This window comes from Nomascus leucogenys, chromosome 4 (genome assembly GCF_006542625.1).
Source record: "Nomascus leucogenys isolate Asia chromosome 4, Asia_NLE_v1, whole genome shotgun sequence".
Lineage (NCBI taxonomy): Eukaryota > Metazoa > Chordata > Mammalia > Primates > Hylobatidae > Nomascus > Nomascus leucogenys.
In genome coordinates, this window is record NC_044384.1 from 30,134,904 (window position 1) to 30,151,948 (window position 17,045).

Here is a 17,045-nt window from a genome sequence, read left to right on the forward strand (position 1 = left end):
TACTAAAAATACAAAAATTAGCCAGGCATGGTGATGCATCTCTGTAATCCCAGCTACTCAGGAGGCTGAGGTGGGAGGACCACCTGAGCCCAGGAGGCAGAGGTTGTAGTGAGCCAAGACTGCCACTGCACTCCAGCCTGGGCAACAGAGAGAGGCTCTATCTCAAAAAAAAAAAGGAAAGAAAAGAAAAAAAGAATTGAGTTGCCAGACCATTAAGAACTTTATAATTTTTTATTATTTTACTATTTAAAAATTTTAATCCTGAAATTGGTTAACCTTAAGTAAAAACTAACCATATATTTGTTTTTGTACATTATATACACTTGAGAAATAAATAGTCTTCTAAATAGCTTTTTTTAAAAAGCATCATTATATACAATTAAGGCTTCAAGCCAGGTGTATAAATATACAGCCCACTGAAAATTCAGTTCACAAAGCTTCCATTGGTAAAAACAGAAGTCAGAAGTGACCAGGATGTACAGCCAATAATATGAGTTGAGCATCCCTAATCCAAAAATCCAAAATCCGAAATGCTCCAAAATCCAAAACTTTTTGAGCACCAACAAGACAACAAATGGGAAAACCCCTCACATAAGTTACTCACCACAAACTATGCTTCATGTACATAACTATTTAAAATATCGTATAAAATTACCCTCAGGCTATGTGGATAAGGTGTAAATGACACATAAATTAATTTTGTGTTTAGGCTTGGGTCCTATTCCCAAAATATCTCATTATGTATATGCAAATATTCCAAAATCTGAAAATAATCTAAAATTTGAAACACTACTGGTTCCAAGCATTTTGGATAAGGGATACTCAACCTGTACAAGCTTCGCTTTGGCTAGAAAGCAATCACAGAAACAAGAGAAGCACACAATTGGCTTGAGAACATATCTTGAATTAAGACTCAACTGGTTATGTCTTCAGAAGTTTAACAGTGATACAACTTTGGCATGATACAGATTAAAACAATGTCCTTAGAAAACCTAGGTACAAAGAAAATCATTCTTCCTCTCCTGCTTGGTGTCACACTTCTTCCCGAATCTCAGCCATAAAAAGTCCAACCGTTGGCACAGATGTTCTCCTGGTTATACATTAATAAAAGGGCTTAGGATTTTATGGATGGCTCTATAAAAAAAAAAAAAAGTCCTTGTTTGTCTCATGTCTGGGGCATATTGGTGGGAATTGTCTGCAAAAGTCTTCATGGAGTTTCAGAGATAAACTTTGCCTCCAGGAAATCTGAGTCCTCTCCCTGGCTGCACCACTAACTAGTATATAAGTCTAGGCATGTGGCTGAACCTCTCTAAGCCTCAGTTTTGTAAAGTAGGGATAATAATAGCTGCCCTTCTCCCCCTACTCTAATTAGGTAATGCATACACAAATCTTTTGAAAAGTATAAGTGTCTCAGATATTGTGTGTATTAATCCAAATCAAGATCTAGAATTGGTGGCTTTTCCAAGAAGTTCAACAAGAAAAGGCACTGGTATTAAAGCAAAATATTTAAAAGAGGAAAAAAAGCATTGTATTAAATCTTAGAACCAGCTCTGTCTGGCAGGTGCTGGTTTCTGTGTACACAGATGTGTATTACATATGTCATACCTTCTATCACCCTAAACAGAAGAGATTTGCTCCAAAGCAGTTATACCTGGCAACCGGCCATCATTCTGGCCCCAGCATGAATGATACTCTGCTCGCTATTCTGCTAGTGATCAAACATGTCACTCCTAGGGGAGGTGGCACATAATAACTAAGAAGAAATAGAAACCACTTAAAGCCTCAGGGTCCCTGATGCTTATATCCTATAGCCTCCCCCAGGCCCCAAGTGCCTTTCCCCATGCATATACACATATACCATCCAAACAGAAAGAGGGTCTAGAAACCCCAACTCCACTGGGTTCCAAATGGAGAGGCTCAGTAATATGTCCACTGCCACATTCTAATTAATTTTAAGTGTTCAATGGGCATTTGCTCAATTAAAAAATGAACAACAGAAAAATAAGAAAACCAATGATGTGTGCTTCAGAGAGAGAGCTGGGGAGCAGGACGGAATGGCTAAGATGTAAGCAGTATGGTCAGTGCAACCCATGAGAACCCCAACAGCCACGGCCCGAGCAAGGTACCAGGCCTGCCATCCTGACATGAGTCAGCTCCTATCGGAAGGACTTCTCACTAAGGCTCAAAGCAGGCTGAGCAGCTGACAGCCTTCTACACAGGGCCTCTTTGGAGCCAGCATTCCTGGTCAGGCAGAGTACAGGCTCGCCCAGCAACTGAGAAACCAACCCAGTGTGCACGAGAGGCCCCGGGCACCCAGCTGCTTACACACAAATCTGGACTTGGTGCTCTGGAGGTGTGGACAGAGGTTTGGAGTTAGAGCTATTCAAGAGAGGCAGCAAGAGCTATAGCAGCGCACAGTCCCCTCCCGCGAGGAGTCCCGGCCATCACAGGAGACCAGTTGTTCCCGGTGCTCCAGGGTCAAGGCTGAGAAGAATCCTTCCATCGGGTGGGTCCTCAGCAGTAACTTTCCTCCATGTGCTTGGATAGCAGGAAGTCTTGGGGCCTTGCTGGCAAGACTTGCCCAGGCACCCTCAGGGAAGCTCCACAGTGGGACTGAAGGAAACCGTGTGAGAGGGGCATTCGTTAGCTCACGCACCAGCAAACGTGCAAACCTGTATTCAGGGTGTGCTCTGTTGACCTCGAGACAAAGCTTTCTGACACCCCTATGGGATTATTTTACCTGCATTCCTTTCAGAATAAATGGACAAGGTCCCGAGTGCTGCCTTCTCTCCCTAACCTGACAAGCCACAGATGCACTTTGAGAAACACCACACTGCAGCATCCTCTGGACCCTGAGTTGAGTACATCACAGTTCTTGCATTTACATATTATCCACCCACAACATACACACACACACACACAAAATCACGGACACACAAGTGTGGGGAGAACTATCAAAGTGTCCTCTTTGCCTTGATCTAGAAATACAAGACAGACAATGTATTGGCAGAAAGGGGGCAAGACTGAGAGTTAGGAGACGTGGATTCTAGTCTCAGCTACGTGAACACACCACTGAACCTCTCTGAATCTCAGGCTCCTTATCAGTGAACATGTGAACAGCATCCATGTCAGGAGGGAGGATGCTGAACATGTTACATATGATGCTATGACTTCCTAGTATTCATTTATTACTTGGACTCCTATTGTTTTTGAGGGAAAGGAAAAGGACAGCTTGTTTTCTAAAATTAGTAGTGAGAGGGTGAGTCATAGCATTCTCAGGTATATGAATTCCAAAGCGGGAAAGAAGAATAAATACCTTAGCCTTTATCATAAGAATAGCCATCCTGACTGGGCACGGTGGCTCATGCCTGCAAACCCAGCACTGGGAGGCTGAGGCAGGCGGATCACTTGAGCCCAGGAGATAGAGACCAGCCTGGGCAACACGGTGAAACCTCATCTCTACAAAAAATACAAAAATTAGCCAGGCATAGTGGCACATTGCTGTAATCCAAGCTATTCAGGAGGCTGAGGTAGGAGGATCATCTGAGCTCAGGGAGGTCGAGGCTGCAATGAGCTGTGATCATGCCACTGTACTCCAGCCTGGGTGACAGAGCAAGACCCTGTCTCAATAAAAAAGAATAGCCTTCCTTAGCCATCTTTCCTGGGTGTGTCCAATCTACATGGTTGTCTGGAGGATCAATGAAGTTAATACATGTGGAAACACTTTGAAACGTATACATTTAAATACACAAAGATTTACAATTCTTATAATGGTAGAAAATCATACGAGCCTATGCTAGACCAAGTCCCTTAATTAGACGGCACGAGTCCTGTGATGATGGTGCCTGTGGTTGTGTTGAACTCCTAACCAGGAGACAGAGCAGCTGGGGATGCAGCCCAGCCTTGGGGGTGGCAAACGGTTAATCACAGGGGACCCCAGAGCATGGGCACAGCTGCCTGATAAATGATACCCAGACAGACGTGAGGTGATTCATCTGAGCACTTGGAGCTTCGGTGCTCAAGAACACAGGCTTTGGGGTAGACCGACCTGCTTCAACTCCCTCTGCCATTGCTGGGGGCCTTGGGAGAGAAACTTCATCTCCCTGAGCCTCGGTTCCTCATCTGTACACGGGGATAACAACCCCTGCCTAGTGGGGTTGATGATAAACACCATTATGTAAGTCCCTGGTTGCAGGCTGGGCCCAAGCCAAGCGCTAGGTGTGTACCACAGCAGTATTATTACCTAGTACCCTGGTTAGAGCAAAGGGTGGGGACAGGCATGGTGTGAGGAGACAGTCTCCTTCCTCCTCAGCAGGTGTTTTGGCTTAGAGGGCGTGTGGCTATTCCCCAGGATGAGCCCACTGCCTCACACCACAAGATGGGCCTTCCTCACGTCTGAAATAACGGATTGCAGCATGGGACAAGGGGATAGTGAAGCATGACAACCCCTCTGTCTCACTTAGCTCCACATGCATGGGCATTTCTGTTTCCCAAAAATGGGGAGGATTGGGGTCGGGCACTGTGGCTCAAACCTATAATGCCAGCACTTTTGAAGGCCAAGGTGGGCAGATCACTTGAGATCAAGAGTTTGAGACCAACTTGGCCAACATGGTAACTTGGCCAACACGGCGAAAACCCATCTCTACTAAAAATACAAAAATTAGCCGGGCGTGGTAGCAGGCACCTGTAATCCCAGCTACTCGGGAGGCTGAGGAAGGAGAATCACTTAGACCCAGGAGGCGGAGGTTGTAGTAAGCCAAGATCACTCCACTGCACTCCAGCCTGGGCGATAGAGCTTTGCCTCAAAAAAAAAAAAAAAAAAAAAAAAAGTGTGTGGGAGAATTAGGCCCACACTCACCTGCATTCTAGAAAACCTAAGAAAGAACATGCTTTGTGCTTCTCTTTATCTCCCACCCCATTCCCAAACCTGACCTGGTGGCCAGAAGGAAGCTAGGAGCCCTTAGGCACCTTCCCACAGCTCTAGTTATTATAGAGAAGATGTCAATCAAAGATGGCAGGGGCCAGGCACAGTGGCTCACACCTGTAATCCCAGCACTCTGGGAGGCCGAGGCAGGCGGATCACTTGAGCCATGGAGTTCAAGACCAGACTGGGCAACATGGTGAAACCCCGTCTCTGCAAAAAAAATACACAAATTAGCTCAGCGTGGTGGCACGTGCCTGCGGTCCCAGCTATTCAGGAGGCAAAGGCGGAAGGATCACCCAAGCCTAGGGAGGTCGAGGCTGCAGTGAGCCAGGATCATTCCACTGCACTCCAGCCTGAGTAACAGAGTAAGACCATGTCTCAAAGGGAAAAAAAAAAGATACTTCAAAGATGGCAGGCATGGGCACCAACCTGGGGACTTAGTTACAGAGAAGATCTCATGCCAGTAGGGTCATGTGCAATGAACCCCTACAGGTTGAGGCAGGACAAAGAGCAGAAGAGACATTAACACTTCCAACATCCTATCTACAGTATTTCACTTGCTTCTTTATCTCCTAGCAGAAGGTCAGCTTCTTTCTTTCTTTTTTTTTCTTTTTTTTTTTTGAGATGGAGTCTCACTCTGTCACCGAGGCTGGAGTGCAGTCATGCAATCTCAGCTCACTGCAAGCTCTGCCTCCCGGGTTCACACCATTCTCCTGCCTCAGCCTCCCGAGTAGCTGGGACTGCAGGCACCCGCCACCATGCCGTCTAATTTTTTATATTTTTAGTAGAGACGGGGTTTCACTGTGTTAGCCAGGATGGTGTCGATCTCCTGACCTCGTGATCCACCTGCCTCAGCCTCCCAAAGTGCTGGGATTACAGGCGTGAGCCACCGCGCCTGGCCCTTTCTTTTTGAGACAGAGCTTCATTCTTGTCACCCAGGCTGGAGTGCAATATTGCGGTCTCAGCTCACTGCAGCCTCCACCTCTCAGGTTCAAGTGATTTTCCTGCCTCAACCTCCCAAGTAGCTGGGATTACAGGCACGCACCACCATGCCCGGCATTCTTTTTTTTTTTTTAGTAGAGATGGGGTTTCACTATGTTAGCCAGGCTGGTCTCAAACTTCTGACTTCAGGTGATCTGCCTGCCTTGGCCTCCCAAAGCACTGGGATTACAAGCTTGAGCCACCGCGCCCAGCCCAACTTCTTAAAGGAAGAGATTTTTATCTGTTTTGTTCATGCTATGTCCCTTGCACCCAGATCCATCCCCAGCACATGCTAGGAGATCATCATGTCAACATGCCCCGGGTGGAACGTGTGAGAAAGTCCTGGTTACCTGGTTTCATTTTTCATCCTCCAGCCATCCCGACACTTGCGAAACCAGAGCTCCCGGCCTGGGGATATGCTGGTGTTCTCAGGGTCTTCTGCACAAAACGTCAGTCTAGGAGGGAAAAGAAACCACTGATGTAGGCAGAAGTTTAGGGGGAATCCAGCTGTGCTTTCTGGATTCAAGGCAGGTGTGTGAGGAGGCAGGGGTGAAATTTTCATGCCATGCCTCGACTCAAAAGCCTTCAGAATTCCCCATCACTACTGCAGGGACTCTAACCTGTATCTCACTTTGAGGCTTCCATGATTCAGCCTCATGCAGCCTCCGCCAGACCTCTCCCACCTGCTTCCCTCTGTCTATCCAAAAGGCCACCTGCCTCTCAAGGCCATAGCCTCTCAGAAGCCTTCCTGACTGCCTGAGCCCTCATTAACCTAACCCTCCCTTGGCCTTTCAACTGGTTACAAAGTATGTCCTTATATAAATATTGCTTTTGTTAGTGTTGCTACTTCTTGCAACATGGAGTTAAAAAAGATGTTTTATTTTAAAACGTTATGCCCTATGTGAAAATGCTTGTTGATTTCTGTGGTTGACTTCTCCATAAGCTTGAACGGAGTGATTCAAAGTACCTCTAGTCCAGTGCTCTGTAAATATCCACTGACAAGAGCAACTGCAACTCAGCTGCAAGTCAAAACCAAAGATTCAGCAAATGGACAGCCAAGACCACAAGAAAGAATCAGGGCCTAATAGCCATTTCCATGTAACTTATGGCTGCCCCACGCAGCCTCAGGGGCATGTGATTAGCGTGACCACGTAATCCTTAAGGGTGTGGGGCACCTGACCCTGGAGCCGAGGCAGGACAAAAGCCCCATTCAGAACAGTTTAAGAACCTTTCCCAGGAAGCCCTAAGGACCTTAGGACCTATATGTTTATACACATATAAAAACATGACCTATCTCACGCACAATCAGGAAATGCAAATTCAAACAACAGCAGGGGGCCCATTCACACCTAACAAAATGACAAGAATGTCCCACCAGACATGGGTGAAAAGGAGGAAAAAGGGAACTCTTCATCCATTGTTAAGATGGAAGATTAGTTCAACCACTCTGGAGAGAGATTTAATAATATCTGTTCAGGCTGGAGAATGCATATACTACAACCCAGCAATTCCACTTTTTAGAACACATGCTGAAAAACAGCCCTTACACACATGTGCATAAGGAAAATGCAGAGGATGTTCATCTCAGCATCATTTGTAACTACAAAAAAGCAACAACAACTTAACTATTCAGCAGAACAATGGCAAAACTATTTGTGCAATAGTGATTTACGTACAGGAGTTAAGCAAGAATAGATTAGATCTTTATGTTTTGGATAAATTTCACAAACAATATTAGAATGAAAAAATCAAATTGTAAAATATTATGTCCACTCATGTAAAATTCAGAAGCATCCAAAACAATTCTATACATTGTTTATGTATACAAACAGAAGTACTAAGGCGGCCGGGCATGGTGGCTCACACCTGTAATCTCAGCACTTTGGGAGGCTGAAGCAGGCAGATCACCTGAGATCAGGAGTTTGAAACCAGCCTGGCCAACATGGCAAAACCCCATCTCTACTAAAAATACAAAAATTAGCTGGGCATGGTGGCACACACCTGTAATCCCAGCTACTCAGAAGACTGAGTCAGGAGAATCACTTGAATCCGGGAGGCGGAGTTTGCAGTGAGCCAAGATCGTGCCACTGCACTCCAGCCTGGACAAAAGAGTGAGACTCAGTCTCAAAAAAAAAAAAAAAAGAATAAGTACTAAGGGTATAAAAACATGATGGAAGGAAACACACTAACATTTGTTAATATTGAAATATTAGTTATATTTGGTTTGAAAGGAGAAGGGTAGAGCAGAGAAGGACACAGGGGCTTCAACTCTATCTATAATGTTTTACTTTTTAAAAATCTGATATCTAAACCCATATGGAAAACTATGTACATTTGTAAGTCTCGATGGTGATTTAATAGGTGTTTACTTTATTTGAAATATTTTATTTATAAATGATCATCTTTCTGCTATCACACCCATAGGTATAGTTTGTACCTGCAAGGGCCCAGAGAAGTAAAAAGATACACAGTCTAGACCACAGGCCGGCATGCCCAGTTCACAGGTTTCTAGACTAGAATCGTTCAGCTGAGGGCTCCAAGCCTCCACCTCACTTCCCTCTGCTGCCAAACTGTGCCATAGATGACGAATGTAAACCAGACATGGCAGGAATTATAATGGAGAAAATGCCAGAGGAGGGACAAAGAGGGAGGCAGCTGCCTCCTCCCATGCCAAGGCTGGCAGTGATCTCTCTAGAGGTCAGCTGAAGGACTTGGTTAAGGAAATTCTCCCTTCTTGACAAAGGTCTCGCAGGCTTCCCTGGCTTCTGTTTAGAAAGAAGCCTGCTCAGGGAATCAAGGCACGGTGTTAGGAGCTGATAGAAAGGTCTGGATCTTTTATGCTAGGCTTGGGGTTAAAAGAAATGGGAAACTGCCAGCTAGCGTGGCACAGAGGATTCTCTGTTACTTGCAGTTAGGACTACAGCCCCACATCCTTGACTTAGAACCTCTGAAGGACAGAGTTAATAATGCTCTGAAAATCAGATGCTGGGGAAAACCAGCTCCTCCCACAGACCTCATCCATGGGGGCTCCCTGGAAGTAATACTCCAGTCTGCCCTGCTCAGAAGCAAGCAAAGCCTTTTGTCTGCTGGACCCCACAGTAAACAGATCAACAAGGCAGCACTCCTAAAAAGCCCGGTCCAGGAGAAGTCCCCCTCCTCCAGGCTGACACAAGGCCTGGCAAACAGAGCCAGGGCTGAATTCCTGCCTCCACTGGCCCACCCCTCTCCCCGAGGGCCTATGTTCAGGGCATGAGATGCATAACAGTTGATAGAAGCCTTGATCTGGAAGTCACTTGTCCTTGCAAAGGTGTTTGAAGTTTTACCTGCATGCTGGAGGGAAGGATTGAGGGTGGATGCAGCAAAGGAAAGGAAATGTCAGAGGCACAGCCTTCTGTTCCCCACCTACACCAGGCAGAAGAAGGAGCAGGAGGCACTTACTTCTGCTGGGTTTCCCCAGACTTCACCCGGATGCGCCTGATATTCAGCTCCCGTCCGGGGTTGCGGGGTTGAGACAGGTAGCTGCGAAGCTCCTTCCACAGGTTGTACCAAGACTGAGAGGCCCCCTCCCAGGTGAGCTGGATCTTCAAGAGGTCTCCCAAGTCCTCCTCGGTGTAGACCAGGAAGGTGTTGGTGGCATTCTGCTCGATCCGCTCCACTCTACAGGTGGGAGAGAAGCTGAACTCACTCCCCTGACAGCTGGAAAACTGCCACACTATGTGGGGTGACACAGTGGCAGTAACAACCCCACACAGACAGGAGAGAGACAGTGTGAGTGCTTTCCCCACCTCTAGCCCTTTACCTCCTACCAACAGGACCAAGATGGAAGCTCAGGTGTACTCCACATGGGCCGAACTAACTTGGCTCACAGCACCCCAGCTTCTTATCAAAACCATTCCTGGGCACCCCCCTTCCCCCCACTTATGCTACTTCCTGAAAAGACAGAACCAAGGAAGAACACAATAAGGAAACACAAAGAAGTCACATCCCCACTCAAGTGCGCTGTTCCACTCAGCCTTAGAACCTCTGAAGGAGAGAGTTAATGCTCTGAAAATCAGATGCTGGGGAAAACCAGCTCCTCCTACAGACCTCATCCATCCCACAGACAGGCATCTGTCTCCCCCAAACTCCTAGCTGCTTCCTGTCTGTCCCTCTCATTTGGCTTGGCCTCGTCTGCCTTGCCCTACCTGTGTGTAAGTGTGCATGTGCATGTACAAACATGGTCTCCCAGCTAGACCGTGAGCCCTGAGAAGTGAGCTACTTTGATGATGTTTCATCACAATCCCAACATTACTTAGCATGATGCTTTGTCCCTGGTGGATACTCAACAAACATATACAGATTGCTATGCACCCCTCCCATGGCCACATCATTAGGAAAGGCCCAGGGATGATGTTTATGAAGCTACAGATTGCCTGAAGCCTCGTCAGGCGTGGCCTGGAATGAAACAGCAGTTTCTGCCCAGCTGATCCAGCTGCTGACCCAGAAGCTTCTCATGATGCTGATTCATCCCAGGAACCTTTCTCCCCGAAATGCTGAGTCAGGGCTTGGTAGAGAAGGTGCAGCGGGAGAGATACTGCAGAGGCCAGCCAGACCACCTGGCTCCTCCCTGAGCAGTCAGACTCCACTCTCCTGCGTGCTGCACTTGTTCACACGCTCCCTTGTGCTCTCTCATTCTCAAACCAACCTGTTATCTGTCCCAAACCCAGCAAGGGAAACTGATGACTTACATTTCCAGTGGCAGAGTCTGGGAATCTGCATTAGTGCCATAAAGGGTGACGTAAAAGGTGGGCTCAATTTCTCCCATGTTCTTGTAACTGAAGACATGGATTTTCATCTGATAATGGTAAACTGCAGCGACAGCAGAACAAAGATGCTTGTAACCCTTGCTTGTCATCACAGGAGACCCCTGACCCAAACTGAGTCACCCAGCACAGAGATTTTAGGGCTGGTGTTCTTTTGGTTGAGCCCAGCCTGCAGCCCACATCTGCTCTTGTTCTGTCCAATGCCATAAGAGGCCACTGCACTATGGAAGAAGGAGCCCTGCACTTGGGGGTTAGATCTTTTGAGGATTTTCATTTAGCTACTTTCTAACTATGTGCCCCTGGATTAAGGACCAAGGTATTAACCTCTCTGAGCCTCAACTTCCTTATATGTAAAATAATACCCAGAAAACCTTGTGATTTTACAGCACATTATAAAAATGTAACACGTCATTTTGGTCCCCTGTTCATCTGCCTCAGGTTTCTTGTGATGGTCAAATGAGAAAACAAACATGAAACAGCTTTGAAAGTTAAAGGCAAGATAGAAATTTAAGATGTTGATATTGTGATCATGGACTGATAGCCACATCACAAAAGTGGTCACCACTGATTATTTTGTAAAGATTCCCTTTCCTAGGACATGCACAGTGTAATCTGATTTGCAACAATTTGATTGGATTGTGCTGGCCACTTCTCCTGGGCTAGGACGTGCCCTGCTCTGCAGCATGGTATTAAGAAGGAGGTATTAAGGGCCTTCCTCAGGGGCACTCCAGGGACTGAAGGTTACCTCTGAAAGGCATGCCTGCCCGGGTTTTTAGGTACATTTTGCTGTTCCTCTTGTTCCTCATTTTCTTGGCATTGTAGCCAATGCTATTACAACGGTTCTTGCGGCAGCTCAGACAGATCCCCTTTTTGAAGCGATTGGAGTCAGTGCACTGGAAGGCAAAGCTCGGCTTGTCCTGATTCACCAGAGAGTCAACAAAGAGGTGGACGGCCCGCTCATGCTCACATTTTACCACCTCTGTGATTGCTGGGGGTGGGAGAGACAGAAAGCATGCAGGATGAGCCCTTCTTGATGATTAGACACTCAAATAATAAATACTGTACTCCTCAACAGTGATAGCTGTTTATTGTTGCTGTTAGTATTTTCATGTAATTCTTTTGCTTGTTTGTTTATTTGTTTTGAGACAGGGTCTCACTCTGTTGCCCAGGCTAGAGTGCAGTGGGACAATCATGACTCACCGCTCACAGCAGCCTCAACCTCCGAGATTCAGGTGATCCTCTCACCTCAGCCTCCCCAGTATCTGGGACGACAGGCACGTGACCACCACACCTGGCTAATTTTTGTAGTTTTTGTAGATACGGGGTTTCACCACATTGCCCAGGCTGGTCTTGAACTCGTAGGCTCAAGCAATCTTCCCACTTTCGCCTCCTAAAGTGCTGGGATTACAGATGTGAGCTGCTGCGCCCAGCCTGTGTAATGCTTCATTGATGTCCAGCAAGGTGCTAGGCTCCCATTAAGATGTAAAAGAATTAAAGGCCATTCCTGCTGCCTAACTGTTCACTCTCTTGGTGGGAAGACAGCACGAATACACACAAAACAATGAAGAGCAAGAATGCCCATATAATAAGCGCTAAGTAGGGTGATGCAGACCAGCTGTGCAGCAGGAGTCACTACCTTCTAATAGGGCTATACAGCCACAGAATGCTGCAAATGGATCAGATCCTAAACATCATCTCATGCAGGGCTCAGCAAAATATGGCTTGCAGGTTTGCTACCTCTTTTTTTTCTTTGCTTTGTTTTGTTTTTATAGACAGTGTCTCATTATTTGCCTGGGCTGGCCTCAAACTCGTGGGCTCAAGTGATCCTCACCTGGGCCCAAGCAGTCCTCCTGCCTCAGCCTCCCAAATAGGTGGGACTACAGGTGCACCACACCATGCCCGCTGGCCACCTGTTTTTGTAAATAAAGTTTTATTGGAACAGTCACCCTCATTTGTTTATGTATTGTCATGGCTACTTTCATGCTACATCAGCAGAGCTGGAACAGGCAATATGGCCCGCAAAACCTAAAATATTTACTGGCTGATGCTTTAAGAAGATGTTTACCAACCTCATTCTAGTCTAATCCCTTCAATTAACGATTATGACCCAAAGGTCCATAGGGGTGAGGTAATCTGCTCAGGGTCATAGAGACAGTTGGTTACAAAGTTAGGCATAACAATTTGGATTTTCTGGCCCAAATAATTTCTGGGATCTTACGAAAAATTTGACAAAGCCAACCCCAACCCTGCCTCATTGGCACCAGCAGCCTTAAGAAATGCCATCATCCAGCTGGGCACAGTGGCTCACACCTGTAATCCCAGTACTTTGGGAGGCCAAGGTGGGTGGATCACCTGAGGACAGGAGTTCGAGACCAGCCTGGCCAAAACGGAGAAACCCCATTTCTACTAAAAATACAAAAAATTAACCACGCATGGTGGTGGGCACCTGTAGTCCCTGCCACTTGGGAGGCTGAGGCAGGAGAATCATTTGAACCTGGAAGTGGAGGTTGCAGTGAGCAGAGATCGTACCATTGCACTCCAGCCTGGGCAACAAGAGTGAAACTCTGTTGAAAGAAAAAGAGAAAGAAAGAAAGAAAGAAAGAAAGAAAGAAAGAAAAGAAAGAAAAGAAAAGAAAAGAAAAGAAAAGAAAAGAAAAGAAAAGAAAAGAAAGAAAGAAAGAGAGAGAGAAAGGAAGGAAGGAGGGAGGGAGGGAGGGAGGGAAGGAAGGAGGGAGGGAGGGAGGGAGGGAGGGAGGGAGGGAGGGAAAACTTGGTCACTGCCCTACACCTCAGTTTTAGCAGCAAATTCAGTTCAGCCCAAATCTGCTGAGAATAGGCTCAAGCATTCAGAAGATAAATCTTGGAGCCAGGTGTGGTGGCTTACACCTGTAATTTCAGGCTGAGGCAGGAAGATCACTTGTTTCCAGCCTGGGAAACATAGTGAGGAAGAAGGAGAAGAAGAAAAATGTTAAGTGAATGGAAGAAACCTAAGTGAAATTGTTTTGCTTCTTTAAAATGTTACCAAAAAATTAAAAGAGTGTATCCATGCTATGGAATATTATACAGCCTGTAAAAATAATGTTAGTAAATCTGTGTGCTCTGATATTTAAGAATATCCATAATAGCAAGATGCAGTGGCACATGTCTGCAGTCTCAGCTATTTGGGAGGCTGAGGCAGGCGGATAGCTTGAGCCCAGGAGTTCAAGGCTGTAGTAAGCTGTGAATAGCCACTGCACTCCAGCTTGGGCAAAATAGCAAGATTCTGGCTGGGTGCAGTGGCTCACACCTGTAATCCCAGCACTTTGGGAGGCTGAGGCAGGTGGATCACCTGAGGTCAGGAGTTCAAGACCAGCCTGGCTAACATGGCGAAACCCCATCTCTACTAAAAATACAAAAAATTAGCCAAGCATGGTGGGGGGGACCTGTAATCCCAACTATTGGGGCTGAGACAGGAGAATTGCTTGAATCCGGGAGGCAGAAGTTATAGTGAGCTGAGACTGCACTACTGAACTCCAGCCTGGGCAACAAGATCAAAACTCCGTCTCAAAAAAAAAAAAAAAAAGCAAGATTCCGTCTTTTAAAAAAAGAAAAGGAAAAGAATATCCGTAATATATTATTACAGGAAAAAAAAAGAAAGTTGAAAAAAATTAAAATAAAAATAAAGTTGCAGAACAATGTGATTTGGGGGAAAAATATGCAAGCAAATAATTTGCAAAGAAAAAAGACTAGAAGGATACACACAAAAGCATTCATACTGGCTACATCTGAAGAGTGGAAGTAGGGGTGGGAGTGGGAGTGCACTTTTGCTTTATGCAAGTCTATAATGCTTGATTTCTTTTTCAACAAATGTGTGTATTCCTTTTGTCACAAAAAGAAATTAATCGGCTGGGCACAGTGGCTCATGCCTGTAATCTCAGCACTTTGGGAGGCCGAGGCAGGTGGATTACTTGAGGTCAAGAGTTTAAAACCAGCCTGGCCAAATGGTGAAAACCCATCTCTACTAAAAATACAAAATTACCCAGGCGTGATGGCACACGCCTGTAGTCCCAGCTACTTGGGAGGCTGAGTCAGGAGAATCACTTGAACCAGGGAGGTGGAGGCTGCGGTGAGCCGAGATTGCACCATTGCACTCTAGTCTGGGCAACAAGAGCAAAACTCCCTCTCAAAAAAAAAGAAAAAAAAAAAAAAAGAAATTAATCAATAACAACTGTGACCTTAAAGCATGAGAAAGCAGAGCAGGAACCACTGGATCGGTTAGTCTTGGGGAACAATGAGAAACATTAAATACAGCTTTGGAGGCCTCTGTGGTGGGAGGTAAAAATAATGAATAAATAGTGCCTGCAGCGCTAAAGGCTCTGGCTGATTTAGAAGCAAAGGAGATGGGATAAACTGAGTCAAACACAAAGCAGAAAAAAGGGAACTCACTTCCATATGCAATTGATCCCAAGACATCGTTGAGTCCACAGCCTGGCTGGAAGTCACCCCCATTGGGGTAGATGTCAATGTGGCCCACAGGCATCTGAATACCAATGCTCAAGCCAAAGGCACGTGTGTAGGTGTGGAGGACATCCACAAAATCTGCATCGTCGGGAGACAGCCTCTTGTGGATGTCGGCCCCTTCAAACATGGGCCCGGCAGGATCCAAACCTGCAGCAGAAGGAGGCCCCAAAACAGTTATGTCAGGTGCACCAAGTCAGTGAGTCCTGATTACAAGTTAAGTCTGAGTGTGCAGAATGAAGATGCCTTCTGAGACCAGCTGGGAGAATCAAGACATGGAAAGCATGGAAGAAAATAAGAAACCCATTTCCATATGCAATTGACCCCAAGACATCATTGCAGAAATTAAATCCTGCTGTTACGGAATTCATACTTTCTTCTGAAGCCTTCACGTATCCCGACACCTCAGCCAAATCCCGTCAACTAGCCACAAGGTTCACGCTGCCACACAGCTCCAAAGAACTGCTCCTGTTAAAACTGAAGCAGTTCTAGAAAGAACTCAGACTGCCTGAAACGAAGTCATTTGTCCCATTCATTCTGCCACTGAGCACCTTTCATGTTATTAATTTTAGCAGAATTTTTACAGAATAACTAAGCTGCCTACATCCTTCTGGAAGGAAAATCCAGTCTTCCCAGATTGAGCTATTTGTATCTGAATTTATTCTTCCCCTTCCTTTAGTCAGGCCCAGGGGTGGAATGGTGAGAGAGAAGAGGACACCCAATACACTGAGAATTCATACATCAGGCCTCCAGAATTCCTCTATTTTGCAGCTACAGTGAGAAAACCTTTCTGCCTCCAAACATTTCGCGTTGAGCAGGCAAGCGGCACTGTTGAGAGCACTGGTTCTCATATTTGAAACTGGGAGCTTGTTAAATTTAAATTCCACCATACAGCTACAAAAAAATCTGGAAGGACACACAAGCAACTAGTTACCTGTATGCATGTGCATTGGGGGAGAGAGTGGGTAAGGGAAATGGACAGGGAGCAGAGCAGTAAGAGAGACTTTCACCATCTTTTGTTTTGAAAACTGCATTAATGTAAAACCATTCCAAAAGAGAGCTTGCAAAGTATAAAATGCAGATTCCCAAGTCCCTGAACTCCTAGTGGGTAGATATGAATTATGGCGCCTAGAAATAGATATTTATTCCCCAGATGATCCTAAAAGTAGGTATTCTGTGGGCCAAATATTGAAAAACTTCCCTGTGTTTCACTATCATTTATAAAATGGAACCTGAATTTATACCTTAATTCATAAAATCCATGTGAGATCTTAAGAGATTGAGTGCCCGTCAGTATTAGCTACTATTACCAAGCCCAAGTGATTATGGGAACCAGATTTATCCCAACCAGAACGGCTCTTTGCCTCCCAGACACACAGGAAGGACCTGGAGAAAGTTAAGAGATGAAATGTGCCAGAAAGGAAGGGTCGCTGGAACAGTGGTTCACCACTACAAGTGGCTTTGCCCCCCAGGGGACATCTGGCAATGCCTAGAGACCTTTTTGTTGCCCCCATTCTGATGGAGAGAGTTGCTAGCATCTAGCAGGGCCAGGCCAGGAATACAGCTAAACATTCTACAGTGCACAAGTCAACCCCCCAACACACACACACACCCCACACCAAAACCTTACCTGGCCCCAAATGTCAATATTGCCTAGGCTGAGAAACCCTGGCATCGAAACACCAAGACTGGGAGGAGATGTGACCAATAAGAGTCCTGAAAGGAGGACATGGGTAACAACCGTGTTCACCAGACCCCAGCACATTAGAACCAGGGAGCCTATCAGGAGACTTGAGATGGTAGTTCCAGGATAAACAAGAGGCAGAGCTACCGTCTAGAGT

The 17,045-nt window shown here is 46.0% G+C and overlaps 1 protein-coding gene across 1 annotated transcript in view; it reads right to left on the reverse strand.

Annotated features, from left to right (window-relative positions):
• Positions 1 to 212: 212 nt before the first annotated feature.
• LIPG (lipase G, endothelial type) overlaps positions 213 to 17,045 on the reverse strand; it is a 28,671-nt gene continuing 11,838 nt past the window's right edge. The window contains exons 5-10 of the mRNA XM_003267582.4: positions 15,133 to 15,354; positions 11,453 to 11,695; positions 10,633 to 10,753; positions 9,344 to 9,562; positions 6,256 to 6,360; positions 213 to 2,613 (exon numbers count right to left, since the gene is read on the reverse strand). Of these exons, the coding sequence (XP_003267630.1) occupies positions 2,592 to 2,613; positions 6,256 to 6,360; positions 9,344 to 9,562; positions 10,633 to 10,753; positions 11,453 to 11,695; positions 15,133 to 15,354 (932 nt within the window). The 3' untranslated portion in view covers positions 213 to 2,591. The remainder of the gene's footprint in view (positions 2,614 to 6,255; positions 6,361 to 9,343; positions 9,563 to 10,632; positions 10,754 to 11,452; positions 11,696 to 15,132; positions 15,355 to 17,045) is intronic.